The 26,018-nt window shown below is 46.7% G+C and overlaps 1 protein-coding gene across 1 annotated transcript in view; it reads left to right on the forward strand.

The window, feature by feature from the left end:
- The first annotated feature begins 473 nt into the window (after positions 1 to 473).
- Positions 474 to 26,018, forward strand: part of kif21b (kinesin family member 21B) — a 175,429-nt gene continuing 149,884 nt past the window's right edge. The window contains exon 1 of the mRNA XM_070859421.1: positions 474 to 494. Within this exon, the coding sequence (XP_070715522.1) occupies positions 487 to 494 (8 nt within the window). The 5' untranslated portion in view covers positions 474 to 486. The remainder of the gene's footprint in view (positions 495 to 26,018) is intronic.

Consider the following 26,018-nt stretch of genomic DNA (forward strand, 5'->3'; position numbering starts at 1 on the left):
TAAAAGATCTCGGGGCATTATTTCTAAGAAGAGCAGGGGAATTATCCCTGGTGTCCTGTCCAATATTTATCCCTCAATCAATATCACTAAAAACAGATTAACTGGTCATTATCACATTGCTGTTTGTGGGAGCTTGCTGTGTGCAAATTGGCTGCCGCGTTTTCCTATATTACAACAGTGACTACACTCCAAAAAGTGCTTTGGGACGTCCGGTGGTCGTAAAAGGCGCTATATAAATTCAAGTCTTTCATTTAAATCTTGAGAGCATTTATTCTGGGTTATGTGATATACTTGTGGGGATCAAATGATTATTGCATATTTCGCAACCATCAGGTTTGTCCAAGTGATGCTGTGCCTCAGTTGTACGGGGAGTCTCTCCAGTGGGATTGTGTTCGGACTTAGCAGCTGCCGCAAACATCCATTGTCTGCAGCGCGACACCTAGAGTGAGGAATATCATCAGCAGATGGCTTGATTGGGTGAAATTAATGGCGATGTGAGTCAAAATATGCTTGGATGAGTTTTAAGTCTAAAATTGCCCTAATTGCTGCAAATTGTTGTGGATGGCTTGAGTCCTGCCACAGTGAGGATAAGACTGCAGGTGATTGAAGTGAGAAAAGACTTTTTTTTCCCACTTATCATACAGAATTGTTTTAAACCCTTCTGCAGACACCAGCTGATTGATGCCAGATATCTGTCTCAGATCTGACCTTGCAGGGTCACAGCAGGTTGCCGGAGAAAGAAGGAAATCATAAATTTCTTCTCATAGATAGAACTCATTCTTTTCCCACAAACTGGGGAAGTATTTTATATTCAAGGTATTTTCCCCCTCTTCTCATTCCCCTAGCCACGCAGTAATGTCCATTTTTGAATGAATGATCCAAAACCATGTGAAAATGTCTTGCTTGCCATAACATAGAATCATAGAAGGGTTACAGCACGGAAGGCGGTCATTGGGCCGGTCGAGCCCGTGCCGGCTCTTTGCAAGGGCACCTCAGCTAGTCCCACTTCCCCCAACCCTCCCCTTTCCCTGTAGACCTGTAAATCTTTTTTGTTCAAATACTTATCCAACTCCCTTTTGAAAACCATGATTGAGTCTGTCCCCACCAACCTTTCAGGCAGTGCATTCCAGATCCTAACCACTCGCTGTGTAAATACGTTTTTTCTTGGGTCACCTTTTGGTTCTTTTGCCAATCACCTTAAATCTGTGTCCTCTGGTTCTCCACCCTTCCGCCAATGGGAACAGTTTCTCTCTATCTACTCTGTCCAGATCCCTCATGATTTTGAACACCTCTGTCAAAACTTCTCTCAATCTTCTCTGCTCTGAGGCGAACAACCCCGGCTTCTCCTGTTTATCCACGTAACTGAAGTCCGTCATCCCTGGAATCATTCTCGTAAATCTTTTCTGCACCCTCTCTATGGCCTTCACATCCTTCCTAAAGTGTGGTACCCAGAATTGGACACAGTACTCCAGTTGAGGCCAAACCAATGTTTTATACAGGTTCAGGTAAAATTTTGTGTCAATAGAAACTACTGTGACTGCATTAGAGCCACATACAGATGTTTATGGGTTGAAAAAGGCCCAGAAATGCTTGTATCGGTAAATTGCTTTTGAAAATATGCATTCTAATGTAAAAAGTTACATTCTGAATCTTCTGTTACTATTGTCCTATATGTTTAAATTTATTACTTTTATTTTTCTGTCTCCTCCATGGCTTGCCATACTCCAATGCATCGCAAGTACAGGGTACATACAAAATTTTTTGTCTTAGAAGTCAGCCAGGCTACTTTTGCCGAGGTTTCTAACAAAGACATCCTTTTGAAGTTCCTGTATGTATAGGTGCAAGTTAATTCTCCCCTGAATTTGCATCTAAATGCTGAAACTTCTGGTATCGTATATGTGTCTGTTGCCTAGGCAACCTTGACAAACAATAGTGGCCAGATTGTTTCATCAGTATCGAATTGTTTGGGACCAAGATGGAAGATAAGCTTATGAAAGGGGATGTGAAAGAACAGGAACACCTGTTGTTTTTTAGTCAAAGTGGATGCTGACTAGTTTGCAAAATGCTTGTACTAGGCTGACATTGCAAAGTCCATTCTCATTCAGTTCATTTGGATTTGAGCACATAACCCAGGCTGACACTCTATTCCAATTCTGTTGCACTGTTGGAAATGTAATCCATTGGATGAAATATTAAACCATAGTCTGTCTGCCTGTACAGGTGGATCCCATGGCACGAGACTAACAAGAGCAGAGAGTTTTTCCAATGTCCTGGATAGCATTTTTCTCTCAACAAACATAATCAAATGAGAGAAAAATTGCGCTCATTGCTATTCGTGGCTTCTTGTCACACACAAAGCAGATGCTATGTTTGCCTACGCAATATTCACTATATTTGTATATGTGCCAGTAATTTAATTTCAAACTAATTTGTTGTATGTGATATCCTTAATATTTCCGAGTATGCTAAGCCTTTGGAATAAATTCAAATCTTTTCAATACACTTTCTGAATGAAATGTTTAAGAACATAAGAACATAAGAATTAGGAACAGGAGTAGGCCATCTAGCCCCTCGAGCCTGCTCCGCCATTCAATAAGATCATGGCTGATCTGGTCGTGGACTCAGCTCCACTTACCCGCCCTCTCCCCGTAACCCTTAATTCCCTTATTGCTTAAAAATCTATCTATCTTTGACTTGAAAACATTCAATGAGCTAGCCTCAACTGCTTCCTTGGGCAGAGAATTCCACAGATTCACAACCCTCTGGGAGAAGAAATTCTTCCTCAACTCGGTTTTAAATTGGCTCCTCCGTATTTTGAGGCTGTGCCCCCTAATTCTAGACTCCCCTACCAGTGGAAACAACCTCTCTGCCTCTATCTTGTCTATCCCTTTCATGATTTTAAATGTTTCTATAAGATCACCCCTCATCCTTCTGAACTCCAACGAGTAAAGACCCAGTCTACTCAATCTATCATCATAAGGTAACCCCCTCATTTCTGGAATCAGCCTAGTGAATTGTCTCTGTACCCCTTCCAAAGCTAGTATATCCTTCCTTAAGTAAGGTGACCAAAACTGCACGCAGTACTCCAGGTGCGGCCTTACCAATACCTTATACAGTTGCAGCAGGACCTCCCTGCTTTTGTACTCCATCCCTCTCGCAATGAAGGCCAACATTCCATTCGCCTTCCTGATTACCTGCTGCACCTGCAAACTAACCTTTAGCTTTGCTCTTGCAAAAAAATTCCAGAAAAATGTAGTTTTGCCATTAAAGACACGGGGGCCGAAATTCAGGGTCCGTTTTGCGGCGGCCATGCAGCGGAATCGAGTGGCTGCCACGTTGCAATCCATTGGCCGCCCTGACCCAAATTCAGCTTGGGGATTTTTCGGCCCCGCCGTTGCCGATCACCGCAAGAGCGTCGTCAAAGTGCACACCACCGCTATCCCGCACCTACAATTGAATCCGACCCAAATTTAGTTGAAGAAACCCACGAGCCGCTGGACGGTTCCCCTAACAGCCTTTTCTTTCGGTGCACCTTGTTTGCTCTCTCTCTGCCCTGGCAGTGAGGCGGCCATTAAAGGTGAGGGCCGAATGCCGCGGCCGCCATCTTATTTTTTTTGCCGGCCGACTTTCCATGTCGGCTGGACTATTGCTCCCCTGAGTTCGGCTGGGCTGCCAACAAACAGCCTGGCACCCAGTGGCCCGGCCCAAACCCTCCCTGGTGGCCCAGTGACCAAAGCTTAAAAAATACCCAATTCTCTCCTCTTTAACGGAGGGGAGCGAGCGCGGTGACGCACACGCGCTGTGACGTCAGTGGCGGACACGCGATCCTGTCCCAACCTCCGCCCCTCAGCAAGACTTCTGCCCCCACTATGACTGACTTCCGGTCTGACGTCAAAAAAAAGTTCAAGGTCCCAAAAAGCGATCCGAAGGCTGCCTCATTGCTCCCGGCGGAAAAACTTCAATAAAAAAGGTAGATGCGCCAGCTTTCTAGCGGGCCTGTATTTCGGCCCCACGTTTTAAATAGAAATGGCAGAAAATTATATGGTTGAGGCACCCACGTGTATTTGAATCGATTCAGTAACTTTCTAATCTTGGCTGGGATACTGGGGAGGCTCTGCAGAGAAGAGACATTACTCCAAAGGCATGAAGGAATGACCTGTAAGTCAACAAATTGGCCAGAAATAGCAGCGAACCCGGGGACTGGGAGAAATTTAGAACTCAGCAGAGGAGGACAAAGGGTTTGATTAGGGCAGGGAAAATGGAGTACGAGAAGAAGCTTGCAGGGAACATTAAGACGGATTGCAAAAGTTTCCATAGATATGTAAAGAGAAAAAGATTAGTAAAGACAAACTTAGGTCCCCTGCAGTCAGAATCAGGGGAAGTCATAACGGGGAACAAAGAAATGGCAGACCAATTGAACAAGTACTTTAGTTCGGAATTCATTAAGGAGGACACTAACAACCTTCCGGATATAAAAGGGGTCGGAGGGACTAGTAAGGAGGAGGAACTGAGGGTAATCCTTATTAGTAGGGAAATTGTGTTGGGGAAATTGATGGGATTGAAGGCCGATAAATCCCCAGGGCCTGATGGACTGCATCCCAGAGTACTTAAGGAGGTGGCCTTGCAAATAGCGGATGCATTGACAGTCATTTTCCAACATTCCATTGACTCTGGATCAGTTCCTATGGAGTGGAGGGTAGCCAATGTAACCCCACTTTTTAAAAAACGAGGGAGAGAGATAACACGGAATTATAGACCGGTCAGCCAGACATCGGTAGTGGGTAAAATGATGGAATCAATTATTAAGGATATCATAGCAGTGCATTTGGAAAGAGGTGACATGATAGGTCCAAGTCAGCATGGATTTGTGAAAGGGAAATCATGCTTGACAAATCTTCTGGAATTTTTTGAGGATGTTTCCAGTAGAGTGGACAAGGGAGAACCAGTTGATGTGGTATATTTGGACTTTCAGAAGGCTTTCGACAAGGCCCCACACAAGAGATTAATGTGCAAAGTTAAAGCACATGGGATTGGGAGTAGTGTGCTGACATGGATTGAGAACTGGTTGTCAGACAGGAAGCAAAGAGTAGGAGTAAATGGGGACTATTCAGAATGGCAGGCAGTGACAAGTGGGGTACCGCAAGGTTCTGTGCTGGGGCCCCAGCTGTTTACACTGTACATTAATGTTTTAGACGAGGGGATTAAATGTAGTATCTCCAAATTTGCGGATGACACTAAGTTGGGTGGCAGTGTGAGCTGCGAGGAGGATGCTATGAGGCTGCAGAGCGACTTGGATAGGTTAGGTGAGTGGGCAAATGCATGGCAGATGAAGTATAATGTGGATAAATGTGAGGTTATCCACTATGGTGGTAAAAACAGAGAGATAGACTATTATCTGAATGGTGACAGATTAGGAAAAGGGGAGGTGCAACGAGACCTGGGTGTCATGGTACATCAGTCATTAAAGGTTGGCATGCAGGTACAGCAGACGGTTAAGAAAGCAAATGGCATGTTGGCCTTCATAGCGAGGGGATTTGAGTACAGGGGCAGGGAGGTGTTGCTACAGTTGTACAGGGCCTTGGTGAAGCCACACCTGGAGTATTGTGTACAGTTTTGGTCTCCTAACCTGAGTAAGGACATTCTTGCTATTGAGGGAGTGCAGCGAAGGTTCACCAGACTGATTCCCGGGATGGCGGGACTGACCTATCAAGAAAGACTGGATCAACTGGGCTTGTATTCACTGGAGTTCAGAAGAATGAGAGGGGACCTCATAGAAACGTTTAAAATTCTGACGGGGTTAGACAGGTTAGATGCAGGAAGAATGTTCCCAATGTTGAGGAAGTCCAGAACCAGGGGACACAGTCTAAGGATAAGGGGTAAGCCATTTAGGACCGAGATGAGGAGGAACTTCTTCACCCAGAGAGTGGTGAACCTGTGGAATTCTCTATCACAGAAAGTAGTTGAGGCCAATTCACTAAATATATTCAAAAGGGAGTTAGATGAAGTCCTTACTACTAGGGGGATCAAGGGGTATGGCGAGAAAGCAGGAATGGGGTACTGAAGTTGCACGTTCAGCCATGAACTCATTGAATGGCGGTGCAGGCTAGAAGTGCCGAATGGCCTACTCCTGCACCTATTTTCTATGTTTCTATGTTTCTAATCAACCAAAAGTGCTGCACTGCACATTTCCTAGTGGCAAAACAGAAAACAGCATACCCCCCCTCTTCATCAGAAGGCTAGGACATTTCTTACAAACCGACAGTCTAACATTGGAACAAAACTCATGCTAATGTCTTCCAATTACACAGTCACACATGATTATTTGATGGACTTAAAAAATGTCCTCCTTCCTCGTTTTCCTCTTCCTCCTCCTCCTCTCTTGAATGTGGAATGCTGCTGGGAGAAATGAGAGCAGTTAAGTGTAAAAAGAAATGATCTAACCTTGATGCACTCCAAATAGCTTTTGTATCAAGACATCCACAAAGTGTGGAATCATGTGAGATTAATATGTAGTTCTCATCATAAGATTTTGGTTATGGTTAATTCAAATAATACAGCTTGAAGACTTCAAGCACCAGATATCAACCGCTGAACGACAAATAATTGCATGCAGCTGCAATTTAGTGAATGTTCCAATACATTGATATGAATTTGACCAACATAATTCTATAATGGCCAGAGAAAGGAAAGTCTTTTATATCTCTTGCATATCTTTTCAGTTGAGTCAGAAAATGTAATGGTCACATGTATATCGAGTTCATGCTCTTAAATTGGCTGGTATGCTTCTGTTAAACATGTGATTATTTAAATAGTACTTGCATATGTGGGAACATTTAAGATTTATACAAGATTAACCAAGAGTAGGCCATTCAGCCCCTTGAGCCTCTTCCACAATTCAGTGAAGTTATGGCTAATTTATACCTCAACTTCGTTGACCTATTTTTGCTTCTTGTGTCTTGATACTTTTACCTGACACAAATCAATCTTAGAATCGAAAATTTCAACTGACCCAGCATCCACAGACTTTTGGGGAGACCGTTCCAGATTTCCACTATTTATGGACCTCATTCTGGATTTGTCCACCAGAGGAAATAGTTTCTTTGGGCACAATTTTCCCCGAGCCCATTTCTTTAACGTACTTGCCCGAGTTGTGCCGCTTCATTACGCCAGTAGGTGCTCCAGAAAAAAAATCTTCAGACTTTCGCCGATGTTTGGCCTCTACTCTGGACCCGTACAGCATGGCCAGTCACCTCGGGAGTGGAGCCTGCGGTCTGCGCCGGAAAAATGTGCCGGGACGTCTGCGCATGCACGGTGGCAATTCAGCATGACCCTTTGCCGACTGCATGCAGAAGACAAGCGCAGACAGCGGAAAGAATGTGCGGCAAACCTGTCCCACTCTCCCTTACCCTCAATGGCTGTCTGTCCCACCTGTGACAGGGACTGTGGCTCTTGTATTGGACTTCAGCCACCTAAGGACTCATTCTAAGAGTGGAAGCAAGTCTTCCTCGATTCTGAGGGACTGCCTATGATGATGAGTGAAAGGTTGTGTTCAAACTGCCTTTTGAAGTGGTGAACCTGCCAGAGCGGTGTGTTCACTACAGTGTCAAGCTCCCAGCCTACAATCTGCGCTGCAACAGGTAATGCCATCAGTACAGCGAAACGCTGCAATCACCATATTGTTAAGAGACTAAAGCTGTTTGTTCAAAATACCACGGCTGAGGGAATAGTTGAGGGACTGCGTTGAAAATGGCCTCATTGTTGAAGCCACTCACACTACCTCTTTTATATTCCTTAACAAGAGATTAATTGCATTAGGACATACACAATATTGTGACCGTGCTTATTCTTAAAGGGGCTGTATGGCATGCTATTGTTTACCGGGTTGTTGGAGGATCTCTATGCTCCCTCTTTTCCCCCCCAACCTCTACGTTGACTTGCCGCTGCTCTATGGCCCCGATGCTGGCCAGTTCGCTCCCTCCCGCCCCTAGCTCAGGCCGAGTGGCCTCCCGCACCGGCCCACTGCCTTCCCGGGCCGAGTGCAGAAATGTGAATTGGAGTTTGATGCTGAAGGTACGACTTCAATTTTTTATTTCTTATAGAATTGCGGTATGATTATTTCTTGATTATTTTAATTGTGCGAAGGATGGCTTTACAAGTCTGTTCCCTCTGAGAAGTGGTGTCTCTATTGAATGGATTTTATTTTTCAATGTCTCTTTAGTAGTTTTTGTTTGTAAATGTACTCCGCATTGATTTATTTAACATTGCTAAGGCTTGGTTGGTTCAGGTCCAGGTCCTCTCCGCTTCCCGCCCCTAGCCCAGGCCGAATGGCCTCTGGTGTACCTACCTGCGCCGATTTCTTTAATTCTCCGCAAGGGTTTTCTTGAGTGGCCACATACGCTGGCCAAAGTAGAAATGGAGTAACTATTAGCTGGCCAATGTTGCCTAAATGGCCAGAACTGGCATAGGTGGCTAGTAATGCCTCCTTTTGAGAAAAAAAAGTACCTTTTTAAAAAAAAACGTAACTAAGATAGTTACACTGGTGCAAATTGATTGGGGAAACTGGGGATTTTTAAGTTAGGCCAGAAAAAACAGACTTCTCAAAAAAAAAACAGAGCAAATACTGTGGAAAATTGAGCCCTCTGTATGTACCCTATTGAATTCATTTATCATTTTATAAACCTCGATTAGTTCACCCTCAATCTTCTCACAAAAGGTCTTGGTTGAGGTTAATAAAGCTGGGGATTTGAAAGACCATATGTTTCTATTTCACGTTGTAAACTCAGTTGAAAATCTATTCATAGGTCATTTTCATTAAAATCAGCCTTGGACTAGGGAGTTGCTTTGTTTGTTAAAAGACATGATGCCGTATAAAAGGTATGACATTATGGAATATATTTTTGTGGAGTACTCTGAGTAAAAATATTGCTTGTGATGTTTAATCCATTTGTTAAACCGATGGAGCAGGCTTGAGGGGCCGTATGTCCTACTCCTACTCCTATTTCTTATGTTCTTCTGTACATGGACTCTTCTGTATTATCTTGGGATAATACATGGAATGATTGTATTCCCATTGGTATCTCAGAATCTTTAAAATTCACAATGTGAAAAAGATAAGCCTGAAATTTTACTTTAAGGTGGAAAAAAACTGTCTACATTCCTTGCTTTGGCTCATGCATGATGAATTGCTGCTTGAGGTTATGGTTCCACAGGTATCTGAGGGCTACCTGTGAAACCATAATCCACTGGGTATCTGAGGGCTGCTAGTGGAACCATACCTTCAGGGGAGGGAGAGAAAAATGCAGAGAGGAAGAAAATAAATATTCTGGGGTGAATTGATTGCTGATCTCTGGTTGCTGTTAAGAAGTACCGGACAGTCATTGTGCTTTTTCTTGATGCCATGGGCATGTAGGTACTTGTCCATTTATCATACCATGCCAGTCTGCTGCCCATTCTTAAAATGCTCTAATATCTAGGGCCACGGTGCAGGTTGTACCGCAGAATGGTGAAGGGACAATTTTCAAAGAAAACTATGCACAAGATGGGTGTGGAGAAAAGTTGGAATGTGAATAACAAGCATTTCTCAGCAGCCAATTGCAGTTATGCTTCAAAATTATTTGAGAAACTATACAGGTACATCATTTATTGTGGGGGTGGGGGGTGGGGTTGGTGTTGGGTGTGGATTTGCATGAAGGACTGTGTAAGGAAATGCAGGAAGGGTATTGTGTGTAATTAATTATTGAGGAAATTGAACTACCCAAATAAACCTTTCCCAACATCTGCAGGGATTAAAAAGTTTGTGTTTCCAAAATGAAATTATCAATGAGTCCCCAGATACCACTTTATTCTGAGCTCTTAAAGTCTTAGCCAATGCGAAACCACTTAGCTGCCCTGTTTGGCTGATGCCTGTTTAAAAACAGTGCATTATGGGCATGCAGTTTTTGTACTTGTTACAGTGACTATATGTACTGTGGTTGTAATATACCTTTTTAATTGTAGCACGTATACTTAAGAATTAGGAGTAGGCTGTACGGTCCCTCGAGCCTGCTCCGTCATTCAATAATATCGTAGCTGATCTTCGACCTCAACTCAACTTTTATGCCCTATCCCCATATCCCATGATTCCTCTAGAGTCCAACAATCTAAGCCTTGAATATACTCAATGAATGAGCAACCACAGCTCTCTGGGTTAGAGTATTCTAAGGAATCACAGCCCCCTGAGGGAAGAAATTCCTCGTCTTTAATGGCTGACCCCTTATCCTGAGACTATGGCCCCTAGTTGTAGACTCTGCAGCCAGTGAAAACAATCTCGCCACATTTATCCTGGCAATCCCCCTCAGAATCTTATGTTTCAATGAGATCACCTCTCATTCTTCTAAACTCTAGAGAGTCTAGGCCCAGTCTACTCAATCTTTCATAGGACAACCCTCTCATCCCAGGAATCAATCTAGTGAACCTTTGTTGCATCGACTCTAAGGCAAATATATCCTTCCTTCGATAAGGAAACTAAAACTGTGCACAGTACTCCAGGTGTGGCCTCACTAAAACCCTGTACAATTGTAGCAAGACTTTAAGGTTTGTCATTGTGAATGTTTTCTAGAAAATTGTACTGTTGGTGCATTCATGAATTTTGAAGTTGGTTTAATTTCTGGAGGAGCCTGTCTTAAAACAAATAATTCAATGTCCAGCATGTCAGCCAGTGATCTAGGTTCATGCTACAGTGGGAACTCGTGATTATTTTTTTTTTGTGATAGTGAATCAGTAGCTATGATCAGTTATTTTGATATAACAGCTGTCAGTCGTGTTACTGCACGTTTCATTTTTACAAACTTGATAAAATTATCTTTCTGACATCTTAGAATAAATGGTTCCCTTTGTACAATGGAAAACTGGATCTTATTCAACCCTCTGGGTAAATAGCATGCAATGATAATGAGGACTGGTACAAAAAGATAAGTCCTCAAGCATTGAATTACCTTTTTATCTTTTCTGAGAGCAAAATTCAGCATCGGTTTCTTAAAAGAAAAGAACCACTGCCTGATATCTATCCTAGTTCTGTCTTTGTGTAACTTGAAATGGCCCTCCCTAACCTATTTAGTTGAAACAAGCTGTCAACACAAACACAATTGATTCCCCATATCTTATTAATCTCGATCAAATAGCTCTTGCCTATCTTGGGGGTCAAGTTTCGGTCGCCCGCTAGATCAGCACACATCGGAGAGGCCCGCCTAATTTATAGAACAAAAATTGCACCGAATACTTACCTTGCGATTCTCCGATAGCTGTAGGCCCATTTCCACCTCAGCGCTGTGCAGCAGGAGCTTCTGGGGGCGGTGCTATTGCCCTGCGCCAAAAACAGTGCCGGCAGCTGCGCGCATGCGCAGTGGAGGCTGCACGCGTACGCAGTGGAGGCTGCGCGCATGCGCAGTGGAGGCTGCGCGCGTACGCAGTGGAGGCTGCGCGCGTGCGCAGTGGAGGCTGCGCATGTGCGCAGTAGCTGGCCTGACGCATCTTACCTCGGCAGTGGGGCGAGATACTCCATTCTAAACTAGTTGCTCCAAAAAAATAGGAGCAACTCAGGCCGAAACTTGACCCCACAATAACTAAGATGTTTCAAACTGGGGATTAATCGAGTGGCCCGCTTCTGCACCCTTTCCAAAGCCTCAATATCATTGAAACTATATGGCCCGCATTTTCCGGGGCCTATGATTGCGTATACAGTGCATATGCAACCGTATGTGCCCCACAAGTTCCCGGGTTCCGGGTGTGCTGCTCATGCGCGAAAACCCGGAGCTTACGATCTGTCAAATTTCAGCTTGACCGATCTACCACATCCCCAGGTTGGGGGGTGGGGGATGGACATTTGCTGGCGGAGAGTTGGGCTATTTGCCCAACTACTGCCCGGCAAATGCCCGTGAAACTTGCGCCTGGTAAAAGCAGGCATAGGGTCTTTTACCAGCGGAAGAGTTTAAATAAATATTACATTTAAAAAATATATATATGTTTAAACATAACCTATGACTAATTTTAAAGTTTTTTTTATGTTCTGGCCCCTTTAAAATGGTTACATTTATTTTTCAAAATATTACATTTTTGTTTTAAATGTTTAATTTAATTTTAATTCATTTTGAACATGTACTTTATTTTTATTTAACTGGTGTGTAATTGTGTTTTTTAGAGGATTCCTATTCATGCTTATGGGGATTCTGTACTTAAATGGAATTCCCGTTAGCATAAGGGGAATCCCTCTTTAGGATTGTTTGGCCTGGCCCACATGATCCCAGGGGCACTTGCGAACCGCCTGTTCCCCTGGAATACGTGGGCCTTTACATCTGCAGCCCAAGTGCACGAGTCTACGAACCTCCGGGACTGTCAGCTAGGTTGTATTTTTTTTGCAGTTCAGAGACATCGCCTGCGGGAAGCCTCCGATTTAATTGTTTTTTGAAAATGTGCCGAAGTAGAAGAATGAAAGATGCATTATTATGTTAAAACCTAGTTGTCTGCGCAAAGGAACATTTGAATGTTTTTTGCTCTATAAGTTGCGATGATGTCATGCATGCTATTTGCTGCTTTCTGTGGTTTGACTACTTTTGTTATTGACGTAACACAGTTAAACATTTCCCAGTCTTAACTCTGAAATTAGTGGAATTGCATTTGCTATATATGGTTATCAGATGCACTTTCTCATAGTCTTACCCTTAACAAACTCCTCCGTCTGGATGTGACAGCTGACAGACTGTTGTAACAGGAAGCCAGCAATGTGCTGCTTGATCACCTTGCCAAGAGGGTACATTTGATTAGTGCAAATAGAAAGTACTCCAGCCCTGTTTTCTCTGCTCATTGAGATGGATGTGACTTGCCATGTAGTGGAGTGCTGAATTGAGTTTGAGGATTCAAATTTAGGTCTGCTAAATACCCCTTCAAAAACAGCAGTGGAGCAAAACACGATAACTTTGGGGAAACAGGAATGTAAAAAAGGGAAATCTTTACACCAGTTTGGGAAAAAAAATTCTGGGAAATTCATCTCTGACCCCCAAAGGTGAACAAAGAGGTTCAAGGAGAACACAGTGACTGGGAGATGCATCCTCCAATACCCATTTAAATGCAGTAACTTCAGAAACTTGTCTAGCTCCCTTATGAATGCTTGCAGAGAAACTGCACTCATTGCATATGTTCCACAGGTCAACGACTCTGCGAAAAGAAGTGGCTCTGAATCTAACCTAATTCTGTGCTTTCCGAACTTGCACTTATGTCCCCTGGTCCTCTCTAACCTATCTAATTGAAATAGCTCATTTGACTCATTGGGTATGGTAGCATAGTGGTTATATTACTGGACTAGTAGTCCAGAGGCCTGTACTAATGATCCAGAGATGTGAGTTCAAATCTCACCACAGCGTCTGGGGAATTTGCTTTCAGTTAATTAAATAAATCGGGAATAAAAAGCTTGTGTCAGTAACAGTGACCTCAGGCCCAAGTTCTGGATGTCCTCCCAGAACGGCTCACGCCAAGAGGCCCACCTATTTTTTAGAATAAAAAAAGCGCCTAAAACGTACCTCGCGATTCTCCGAGTCCAGCAGGACTGTTTCACAGTCAATGCAGCACAGCACTTGCAGCTGGGGGCGGAGCTACAGCCCTGCGCCAAAAAGAGTGGCGACAGCTGCACGTGCGCAGTAGCTCCTGGCCCTCCCAGCGCGTCTTATCTCCGGGCGACCCTATCCCTGGCCGAAGGGACGTCGCCCCTATCCCGGGCCGAGTGGCCTGCCTGCCCTTACCTCCTCGGCGCCCGACCAGCAGCACCTCGGTGGCGGGCCCCGCCCGAACACCTCCTCGGTGGCAGGGCCCGCCCAACCAGCACCTCTTTGGTGGCGGGCCCCGCCCAAGCAGCACCTCTTCAGTGGTGGGGCCCGCCCGACCAGCTCTTCGGCAGTCTGTTGGAGGGCTCCCGGTGCTGCAGTAGGTGAATAGAAACTTTTAATTTTTTATTTATTGATTTTTTTATTTTATTTTAATTTTTAATTTTTAATTTTTTTTGGTTGATTTATTTATAATTTATTATTGATGATGGCTCTTTATTGGTAAAAGTGAAGTGTTTAATGCTTTGTAAAATCCCCTAACTGTTAAATTTCCATAATTTCCTCCCCCCCCATCTCTCACTATCTGCGCCTAATTTATAAAGTGTAGGCAAAGTTTTTCTGAGCGTACAAAAATCGACACTCGTTCTAAGTTAGTTTGGAGTAACTTTTCGCTGCCTAAACTTGCAAAACAGGCGTAAGTGGCTGTTAATGTCCCCTTTTGGAAAAAAAAACTCTACTAAAATGAAGCTATTTTAACTAAGCAAACTTGAGCAAATTAAATGGCGAGAATTGCGATTTCTAAGATACTCCATGCTAAATAGTTGCTCCAAAAAAATAGGAGCAACTTGAGCTGAAACTTGAGTCCTACTAGAAACTACTGGATTGTCGTAAAAACCCATCTGGTTCACTCATGTCCTTTTTTTTGGGAAGGAAATCTCAGTCCTTACCCAGTCTGGCCTATATGTGACCCAGACCCACAGCAATTTGGTTAACTATTAACTGACCTCCGAAATGGCCTAGCAAGTCACTCAATTGCAACAAACAACTACAAAGACTGCAGCAGTTCAAGAAGGCGGCTCACCACCACCTTCTCGAGGGCAATTAGGAATGGGCAATAAATGCTGGCCTTGCCAATGATGCCCACATCCTGTGAACAAATTTTTAAAAAATCAATGAATCCAATAGCATATTGACATGGACTAAGTCAAATTCTTTCATTATTTTAAAGACCATAATCAAATCTCGAATTCTACATTTTCCCTTTACTCTTTATATCTGTTGTAACTGAAAGTCTTTAAACTAGGCAGCAAAGTAGTTGCCATTCTCAGATTCTTTTCCAGGGCCTCAATATCAACCACCATGTAAGAGGACCAAAATTAGATGCAGTATTGTAAACGAGGCCTTGTGCGAAGACAAAATAATATTTCTTGTTTTCTATTTAATGATCCTGGCAGTACATCTTAACACTATTTGCTTATGCAATAGCCTTGAGGCACCAGTACGGACTTTGTGATTTCATACAATAACAACTTCAATTTATATAGCTTATACAGTAAATCATCCCAAGGTGCTTAAACAGAGCGATAGCAATAGAAATGTTTTTGACACCAAGCCACAGAAGGAGATATCAGTAAAGATGACCAAATGCTTGGTCAAAGAGGTAGGTTTTAAGGAGGAGAGCGAGAGGTAGAGAGGTTTAGAGAGGGACTTCGAGCTTGGGGCCATAACCGCTGAAAGCACGGCCACCAGTGGTGGAGCGATTAAAATCGGAGTGCGCAAGAGTTCAGAATTGGAGGAATGCGAAGATCTCAAAGACTTGTAGGGATGGAGGAGGTAAGAGTTAGGGAGGGGCGAGGCAATGGAAGTCTTTGAAAATGAGAATGAGGATTTTAAAATGGAGGCATTGTCAGACCGGGAGCCAGTGTGGGTCAGCAAGCATGGAGTGATGGATGAACGAGACTTGGAGCGAGTTAAGATACAGGCAACAAAGTTTTGGATCAGCACATGTACTTTAACACCAATGTCCTTCTGCCACTCAGTAGCATTGAATACATAGCCATTGCATGGTGCGCACATGCTTGCTGTTGCCCCTACCCAAGTGTATAATGCTAAATTTACCTAGGTAAAAGCTTTAGCTTCTTTTCCACATCTTCCCACCCCAAATACAGTGTTTTTGAGTTATGGCCGTAATGATTTAGTATGGATGATTTGGTCAATTTATAAAGGCAAGCAGATGTGATCAAATTTCAGAAAAGTGTAATTTAGTATAAATTTAGCACAATATTGGCACCTTAGCCATTTTTGCAGTGTACAGAGACAGAAATAGACAATGAAGATGACAGTTCTGGGCAGCAGTATTGTTACCCAATGCATTGTGGCCTAATGTGCGTCACACTTCGCAGTAAATTTGAGTAGCCTTACAATTAAACATTCATGTGGTAAATTAAACAAATTTCTGCCCTGTAGCCGCATTAAACTTTTCTGTGACCTTCCATGGTTCCAATAATAGGGATTGCGCACAGTAACTAATGCACTTTCATGAAAATAGTCTCCAGCTGGCCTTCTGCCCATGTGTTGGTTGACCTCTGATGTGACATTTACAATAGAAGTGAAGATTGTGCAGCCATTTTGCCTTTGATACCAGCTAGCTGTGGCGTTTTGCAATAGTGGGGTGTATTAGGCCCGGCTTGCTTCCTGGTGGGACAGCTTTCACTGAATTTCTGCCAGCACCACCACATTGGACATACAGATATGTCTTGTGAGAGTGAATTTTGTACAACGAGTTTTTAATCTTAATTTTAACAAGTGTTAACATTTTTGAGAGCAAGGCTTAGCTGTGACTATGCTTTATTGCAGTATCCTGTAGTGTCCCTTTTTAAGAAATGGAACTGCAAAACTGAAGAGCAGAAACATGAGGTTTGCAAGTTATTTCTTTACGAGGACAACTAAAGAAGGTGAACTGGTCCTATTTCCTTGCAGCTTTTCTTGGAAGATTTATTGTTAAATTGAGAAATGACAGATTGATGATGTCAGAAAATCCTGATTTCACCAGCATCTCCACACTTAGGAAAACATGTTTCTTTAGCTTGGCCTATGTGGTGTGACATAACAGCTGGGCGTGACTAGATTATAACAAGCTGGAATGAATAGTTTGAGATAAGTGTGGGTTTTGTCTGGGTTGACTTCCTGTAGTATTTCTGAAGCATACACTGGAAGGAGTGAAATGCAGTATTTTGGGGCGAGTACCCAGACTGAGAACAATATTATTTATAGAAATCGACAATGGTGGCTCATTGGGGGAGGGGAAAAAAAGAGAAATATTTGCAATTAGTTTTGCTTCAATCTGCACAATTGGATTGCGGTTGAGGATGGGAGGTTAAAGTGTTTATATTTTGGTGTTGGTTCCAACGCCACAGTAAATTGTAATTCTGTGAGGCATGGGAAGAAATAGCCCATTTCACTTGCTAGCATTAAGACTACGGAACCATGTTTTTTTGTTGGGAAATTGTATCTTAATCCCATCATCTTGCTGCCTCTAGGAGAACAATATTGAGCTGCCAAGTGAATAATGAAAGGCTGTCAGCATGTCAGTTCAGACTGCCTCTATCATGTCAATACTGACATACTGAATTTGGTGCTGTAACTGATGGAGATTAATGCAGTGCTGGTATATAAGAAACTAAATTGTATTCGGAACATGGTTGGAGGCATCAGTACAATGCTAGTACAATTCATTTCATTGTCACTTAATGTAATGTGTTATCGTTTCCCAGATCCATGCCCCTCTCTCCCACTGCTTGCTGTTTGAATCCCACCAATTAGGCTTGCACCTTTCCCACAGCACCAAAAAGGCCCTAACAAGTCACGAATGACATTTTCTATAATCATGATGCATTATCCCTCCTTGACTTCTCTGCAGCTTTTGGCATTGTTGAGCACACCATCTTCCTTGTGCTGCTCTCCCATTGTCAAGCTTGGTGTATTTGCCCTTGCTTCGTTTAACTCTTAGGTTTGAATACTATCAAATAATTATGATTGGATAGGTAAAACTGGAACTATTGGCTTCTCCTCCCACCCCTGCCTCCATCTCGGGAATCCCATTAGGATCTATTCTTGGCCTCGTCCCCTTCCTCATCTACATGATTCCCCCTGGTAACATTGTCACAAACATTGGATAGGGGTAGTGGACCTCATCTCAGACCTCTTGAAGTACGTTGGGCATTATATAAGTACGTGATGGTGTTGCTATTGCATTGTCGATGTCTATTCAGTGATTCCTGCTGAATACATGGTCTCGGGCATAGCAGTCATGTGCCCTTGATCAAAAGCTTCATGGACATTAACTGTTCAGAATCACACGTAAAGAATTGCTACTTTGGGTAAAGACTAGAGGGCATTGAACAATACCTCAACAGGGATTTACCAGCTGCAATAAAAAAAAACACCACAAATACCAGCTGTGGCTTAGTGGGTTGTGGGTTCAATTCCCAATCCAGGGGCTTGAGCACATAAATCTAGGTTGACGCTCCAGTGCAGTGCTGAGGGAGTGCTGCACTGTCGGAGGTGCCGTCTTTCAGATGAGATGTTAAACTGAGGCCTCGTCTGCTCTCTCAGGTGGATGTAAAAGATCCCATGGCACTTTTTCGAAGAAGAGCAGGGGAGTTATCCCCGGTGTCCTTGCCAATATTTATCCCTCAATCAACATAAGCAAAACAGATTATCTGATCATTATCTTATTGCTGTTTGAGAGAGCTTGCTGTTCGTAAATTGTCTGCCGCGTTTCTCACATTACAACCGTGACTACACTCAAAAAGTACTTCATTGGCTGTAAAGCACTTAGAGATGTCCGGTGGTCATGAAAGGCGCTATATAAATGCAAGTATGTCTTTCTGTCTTATCTTTTATTTAACTAGAATGATCATGAATTAATGGGATTCCATCCTTTTTGATTATGACAAATCTCTGGTTTGTGTCCTGCCAGGTTCTGGGAGAGGATCGATCATCAAAATGCTGCCAGAATTCATTTAGCCAGCGAAGTCACATATTAGATAAAAGTATCCATGCTTTAAGTAACCGCTTTAATCGTGATTGTGACAGAGACAAATCTTGCTGAGCGCAGTACTTCTATTCCAAGGCTACTGTAATCAAAGTTTTTGCCTTCATGCATTTAAGCATGCAGATCCATGGCTGAATATGTAAGGATCAACTGTGCACATCCTTTTTCCATCAGGAATGCATGTCAGAAATTTGAGTGTGCAATATTTCAACCAGTAATGAAAATGGTTGGAAGATCCTGTGCCATTGCATACCCACATTTCTGATATTGGTACCTGGTGGGTGAGGCTCACCATCAGGAATGGAAAGTTGGAAAAATTATCCCTGCAAATGGTTCTTGATCTGGTTCAATTTGCTGAACTCAGCAAGGCTACTGGTGGAATACTATAGTTGGTATTCCTGTTCTAAAGGAGCCTCGCTTATCCGGATCCATCCCTCGTCCAGAACCTTTCCTGGCCACCGTTTGGCGCATGCGCAGAACTCCGACATGAACAAATTGAAGTCCTTCTTCGATGCCTGACCCCATGATCCAACCTTCCCCCCCGCAACCCGGCCCCCCCCAACCATGATCTCTCTGCTGCACTCCCAGCCCCAAGTCAGCCAGCCCCGATATCCCCTTGCGCAGTACCTGTACCATCCAATTTAATGTGACCACCCCTCGTCCAGAAAAATCCCTTATCCAGAACAGGCCAGGTCCCGAAGGTTCCGGATAAGGGAGGTTCAACCTGTATTACCTCAGTTTTTTTTATGGGGAGCGGAGAGAAAGTGCTCTAGACTTTGTGAAGGGTAGGCCATTTCTGAATTATCTGATTTTATTTCCTGAGGAGGTAACGAGCATATTGGATAGGGGAGTGTCTATCAATATCGTCTACACGGATTTCCTGAAGGCATTTGATAAGGTTCCTCAGAAGTATTATTAGCAAAAATGAGGGTGCACGGAATTGGAGATGGGTTGATAATTGGTTGGGAGGTAGGAGACAGAGTAGGGATGAAGGGCTCAATTTTCCCCGAGCCCATTTGCTGGCATATTGCCAGAGTTGCGCCACTTAATTCGGTAAATAAATGCGGCAGAAAAAAATCTCTGAAGTTTCCTCGATGTTTGGGCTGTAATCTGCAGCCGTGCAGCGTGGCCAGTTGCCTCGGGGGGTGAGCCTGCGGTCTGTGCTGGAAAAAGGAGCCGGGCCTTCTGCGCATGCACGGCGGGGGGGGAAAACGGACTTTCTTGACGTCGCTGAAATGGCCGCGCATGCACAAAAGAGCTCCCCCAAAGGGCTTTTGTCCTTTCCCCTCTCCCTCCCCCCCACCCCCCCTGCCCCCCAAGTCTTGTAACCTCTCTCTCCCTCCCCGGTCACCAAGCCTTCAGATCGGCTGTCTGCACCCGAGTGAGGTGCCTTCCTGGTCCGATCTGTGGCCCCCGAGTGCGTGCCTGCCGGTCAGCTTGCTCCCTCCCACGCTGAGCCTCTCCGGTCCCTGAGTGAGCGCCGGTCCTGGTCCGCTCCACTTCCCAACCCTAGCCCAGGCCTAATGGCCTCTGATGTACTTACCTGTGCTGATTTTTTAACTCTCCGCAAGGGTTTTCTCGAGAAGCCACATACACTGGCCTAAATAGAAATAGAATAACTATCAGCTGGCCAAAATTGCCTAAAGGGTCAGAATTGGCGTAGGTGGCTGGTAACGCCCCTTTTGAGGGAAAAAAAAAAGTAACTAAATGAGTTACGCTGGTGCAAATTGATTGGGGAAACTGGGGATTTTTAAGTTAGGCCAGAAAAAGCAGCCTACTCCAAAAAAAAACGGTGCAAATACTGGGGAAAATTGAGCCCAAAGTGTTTGTTCTCTAATTTGTTTGTCGTGACAAGTGGTTTTCTCTACGGATTTGTGCTGGGGCATCAGCTTTTCACCATTTATATTAATGATTTGGATGATGGAATAGATCATTTTATATTCAAGTTTGAAGATGACCCTGAGTTAGGAGGCACAGTAAATTGTATGGATGGGAGGAGGAAGTTACATAGGGATGTAGACAAACTGTGAGTGGGCATCATTGGTATTAATTGGTTCATTAACAATTACAGTGGATGCACTCAAGCTATTAGCTTACGGGCAAATGTCAACAGTTGCAGTAGACTTCAGTTGGAAGGTAGCCTATTGATCAACTCTTACACCTTTGCTGAAACTTATTTTCTGGACTTGTCTTTTAATGAAGATCTCGTTTCAACACCTCATTCCAGAAAGCAGATATAAATACCTGATGGGCAAATTTATAGTACAATCCTAAAATTGAGTTAAAATATTTGTTTTACTTCTCCTTTCTGTCTTTTATCTCTCTCTCTTAATCCCATATTTCTTTCCCTCTCTTTATTTTGCTTTCTGTACCTGATTTGATATTGAATTAAATATTCCAACTGGCACTTCCCGATTCAGACTCTGGTCATTCACGGTTCTTCAGTCTTGATTGGTTAAGGAGATAAAGTTGCTTGTCCTGTTCACATTGGTCCCAGGTCCTATATAGAGGGCACCAAGCCGTTTTGGCTCTCGAATCTACATTAAGATCCAGTGCAAAATCCCATAGAAAGTCTGTGGGTAAGTGCAAGTGTATTGAATGGCTACCGCCACTGAGAGCAAAATCTGGCCTACGTCTTGTAAACCACTGTCACTGCTATGTAAATCCCCCCACACCCCCCAACTGATGAGTATTTGAGTGATTTTGACAGGTGGTGAATTTTAAAGCAGGAACTATAGCCATTTGGACTGTTTAACAGTCATAATTCTGAGTAGAAAGATAAGAAAATAGCAATTTAATCACCATGCTCTGAAGAGAGGAATAGGAAGTAGCTGTCAAACATTCACCAATCTTAAATCTGGAGAGGGGTTTGTCATACAATGAAAAGTTTTTTAAAACTTTGGAGCTAATTTTAACATTGTACTAGTGTTAAAAAATAAATACCTTGCAATAGATAAACTTCATATAATGACAGTAATCTGTCACACTAGATCAATTATAATGCATGTCAACTATGGCTCAGTGGGGAGTCAGAAGGTTGTGAGTTCAAGTCCCACTCCACGCACTTGAGCACAAAAATCTAGGCTGACACTCCAGTACAGTGCTGAGGGAACATGGCACTGTTGGAGCTGCTCTCTTTCGGATGAGACATTAAATCGAGGTCGTGTCTGCTCTCTAAGGTGGACGTAAAAGATCCCATGGCACTATTTTGAAGAAGAGCAGGAGAGTTATCCCTGGTGTCCTGACCAATATTTATCCCTCAATCAACATGACAAAAACAGATTATCTGGTGATTGTCACATTGTTGTTTGTGGGAGCTTGCTGTGAGCAAATTGGCTGCTGCGTTTCCTACATTACAACAGTGACTACACTACAAAAGTTCTTCATTGGCTGTAAAGCGCTTTGAGACGTCCAGTGGTCATGAAAGGCATTATATAAATGCAGGTCTTTCTTTCTTTCTTCAAAAACACTTGGCGACATGACTGCACAGAGACAGAGGGCTGCACCCAGGTTCTCCGATGACTCCCTGCAAATGCTTATAGAGGAAGTCCGAGCACGCAGGGAGGTCCTCTTCCATTCAAACAGGCAGAAGAGACCTCCCCAAGGAACCAGAAGAGACCAGATTAGCATACTTGAATCTACAGCTTTAGTAGAATGGTTTTATTGGCTGGAAATAACTATTTAATAGTTTATGCTGTGTATTTTCCGAGAAATATTTCATTACATTTTGGGGGATTTTTCCTTAAATCTTAAAAATAGTCCAACCATTCAGCTATGTGAATGATGAAATTGTTAAGCACCATATATTGGGCCCAAGTTTCGGGACGTGCCTAAAACGGCGCAGCCCAGACCTGGACGCCCGTTTTTCGCACCAGAAAGTGCGCCTAAAAGAAACTTCCCTATTCTCCGGCTCCCTGCAGGTCTTCTGTAGCCGGGCGCAGCGCAGCGCAGCACGAGCTGTTTGGGGCGTAGCCAGGTCACTGTGCTGAAAACAGTGCCGGGACCTCTACACATGCGCGCTACAGTGGGCGCGCATGTGCAGTAGCTCCAGACGCCCAAAACTATGTGGGAGGGGCCCGAAGCACGCAGCCCCTAGCCCTGGCCGAATGGCCTCACTGGGGCTGCGTGAATAAGGCTCCTCCCACGCCCAGCACCTGTTTCCTCCCGACCCCACCTCCCCTCTCTCCCCCCCCACCTCCCTTCTCTTTCCCCCCCCCCCACCTCCCTTCTCTTCCCCCCCACCCCACCTCCCTTCTCCCCCCCCCCCCACTGCCCTTCTCCACCCCCCCCACCGCCCTTCTCCCCCCCCCCCCCCACCGCCCTTCTACCCCCCCCACCGCCCTTCTACTCCCCCCCTCCACCGCCCTTCTCCCCCCCCCCCTCCACCGCCCTTCTCCCCCCCCCCCCCACCGCCCTTCTCCCCCCCCCCAACCTCCCTTCTCTCCCCGCCCCCCCACCTCCCTTCTCTCCCCGCCCCCCCACCTCCCTTCTCTCCCCGCCCCCCCCACCTCCCTTCTCTCCCCATCCCCCACCTCCCTTCTCTACCCCCCCCACCTCCCTTCTCTCCCCACCCACCTCCCTTCTCTCCCCCCCCACCTCCCTTCTCTCCCCCCCCACCTCCCTTCTCTTCCCCCCCCCCCCACCTCCCTTCTCTTCCCCCCCCCCCACCTCCCTTCTCTGCCCCCCCCCCCCCAGCTCCCTTCTCTGCCCCCCCCCCAGCTCCCTTCTCTGCCCCCCCACCTCCATTCTCTTTCCCCCCCCCCCCACCTCCATTCTCTTTCCCCCCCCCCCCACCTCCCTTCTCTCCCCCCCCCCCACCACCTCCCTTCTCTCCCCTCTCCCCCCCACCTCCCTTCTCTCCCCCTCCCCCCACCTCCCTTCTCTCCCCCACCTCCCCACCTCCCTTCTCTTCCCCCCCCCCCCCCCCCACCGCCCTTCTCCCCCCCCCCCCCACCGCCCTTCTCCCCCCCCCCCCCCCGCCCTTCTCCCCCCCCACCGCCCTTCTCCCCCCCCACCGCCCTTCTCCCCCCCCACCGCCCTTCTCCCCCCCCACCGCCCTTCTCCCCCCCCACCGCCCTTCTCCCCCCCCACCGCCCTTCTCCCCCCCCACCGCCCTTCTCCCCCCACACCGCCATTCTCCCCCCCCCCCCCACCGCCCTTCTCCCCCCCCCCCCACCGCCCTTCTCCCCCCCCCCCCCCCCACCGCCCTTCTCCCCCCCCCCCCCCCACCGCCCTTCTCCCCCCCCCCCCCGCCCTTCTCCCCCCCCCCCCCCACCGCCCTTCTCTCCTCCTCCCCCCCCCACCGCCCTTCTCTCCTCCCCCCCCCCACCGCCCTTCTCTCCTCCCCCCCCCCCCCCACCGCCCTTCTCTCCTCCCCCCCCCCCCCCCACCGCCCTTCTCTCCTCCCCCCCCCCCCCCCACCGCCCTTCTCTCTTTCCCCCCCCCCCCACCTCCCTTCTCTCCCCACCCACCTCCCTTCTCTCCCCACCCACCTCCCTTCTCTCCCCACCCACCTCCCTTCTCTCCCCACCCACCTCCCTTCTCTCCCCACCCACCCCCCTTCTCTTCCCCCACCCACCTCCCTTCTCTCCCCCCCCCACCTCCCTTCTCTCCCCCCCCCCACCTCCCTTCTCTCCCCCCCCACCTCCCTTCTCTCCCCCCCCCCCCACCTCCCTTCTCTCCCCCCCCCACCTCCCTTCTCTTCCCCCCCCCCACCTCCCTTCTCTCCCCCCCCACCTCCCTTCTCTCCCCCCCCCACCTCCCTTCTCTCCCCCCCCCACCTCCCTTCTCTCCCCCCCCCACCTCCCTTCTCTCCCCCCCCCACCTCCCTTCTCTCCCCCCCCCACCTCCCTTCTCTCCCCCCCCACCTCCCTTCTCTTCCCCCCCCACCTCCCTTCTCTCCCCACCCCCCCACCTCCCTTCTCTCCCCCACCTCCCTAACTCCCTTCTCTTCTCTCCCCCCCCACCTCCCTTCTCTCCCCCCCCACCTTCCTTCTCTCCCCCCCCACCTTCCTTCTCTCCCCCCCCACCTCCCTTCTCTTCCCCCCCCCCTTCTCTTCCCCCCCCCCAACTCCCTTCTCTTCCCCCCCCCCCCAGCTCCCTTCTCTGCCCCCCCCACCTCCCTTCTCTCCCCACCCCCCCACCTCCCTTCTCTCCCCCACCTCCCTTCTCTCCCCCACCTCCCTCTCTCCCCCACCTCCTTCTCTCCCCCACCTCCTTCTCTCCCCCACCTCCTTCTCTCCCCCACCTCCCTTCTCTCCCCCACCTCCCTTCTCTCCCCCACCTCCTTCTCTCCCCCACCTCCCTTCTCTCCCCCACCTCCCTTCTCTCCCCCACCTCCCTTCTCTCCCCCACCTCCCTTCTCTCCCCCACCTCCCTTCTCTCCCCCACCTCCCTTCTCTCCCCCACCTCCCTTCTCTCCCCCACCTCCCTTCTCTCCCCCACCTCCCTTCTCTCCCCCACCTCCCTTCTCTCCCCCACCTCCCTTCTCTCCCCCACCTCCCTTCTCTCCCCCACCTCCCTTCTCTCCCCCACCTCCCTTCTCTCCCCCACCTCCCTTCTCTCCCCCACCTCCCTTCTCTCCCCCACCTCCCTTCTCTCCCCCACCTCCCTTCTCTCCCCCACCTCCCTTCTCTCCCCCACCTCCCTTCTCTCCCCCACCTCCCTTCTCTCCCCCACCTCCCTTCTCTCCCCCACCTCCCTTCTCTCCCCCACCTCCCTTCTCTCCCCCACCTCCCTTCTCTCCCCCACCTCCCTTCTCTCCCCCACCTCCCTTCTCTCCCCCACCTCCCTTCTCTCCCCCACCTCCCTTCTCTCCCCCACCTCCCTTCTCTCCCCCACCTCCCTTCTCTCCCCCACCTCCCTTCTCTCCCCCACCTCCCTTCTCTCCCCCACCTCCCTTCTCTCCCCCACCTCCCTTCTCTTCCCCCCCCCCACACCACCTCCCTTCTCTTCCCCCCCCCCCCACCTCCCCCATTCTCTCCCCCCTCCTCCCCCTTCTCCCCCTCCCCTCGCTGTCAGAAACACAGACACTGACAGATAGAGAGTGAGAGACACACACACAGACAGATAGAGACACTGACAGAGACACACTGGGGGGGCTGTCCCAGCATGTTGTTGGAGGACTCCCGGTGCTGCAGTCGGTAAGTAGAAAATGTTTTATTTATTGATTTTTAAATTTTTTTTTATTTTTTATTAATTTTTTTTGATTGATTTATTGGTTGATTTATTGATGTATTTATCATTTATTATTGATGATGGCTCTTTATTTGTAAAACTGAAGTGTTTAATGTTTGTAAACTTCCCTTTAAACCCCCCCCCCCCCCCATTCCCTACGCCTGATTTGTAACCTACGCCTGATTTTCTAAAGTGTAGACAAGGTTTTTTCGAGC

The sequence above is a fragment of the Pristiophorus japonicus genome, chromosome 17, assembly GCF_044704955.1.
Source record: "Pristiophorus japonicus isolate sPriJap1 chromosome 17, sPriJap1.hap1, whole genome shotgun sequence".
Lineage (NCBI taxonomy): Eukaryota > Metazoa > Chordata > Chondrichthyes > Pristiophoridae > Pristiophorus > Pristiophorus japonicus.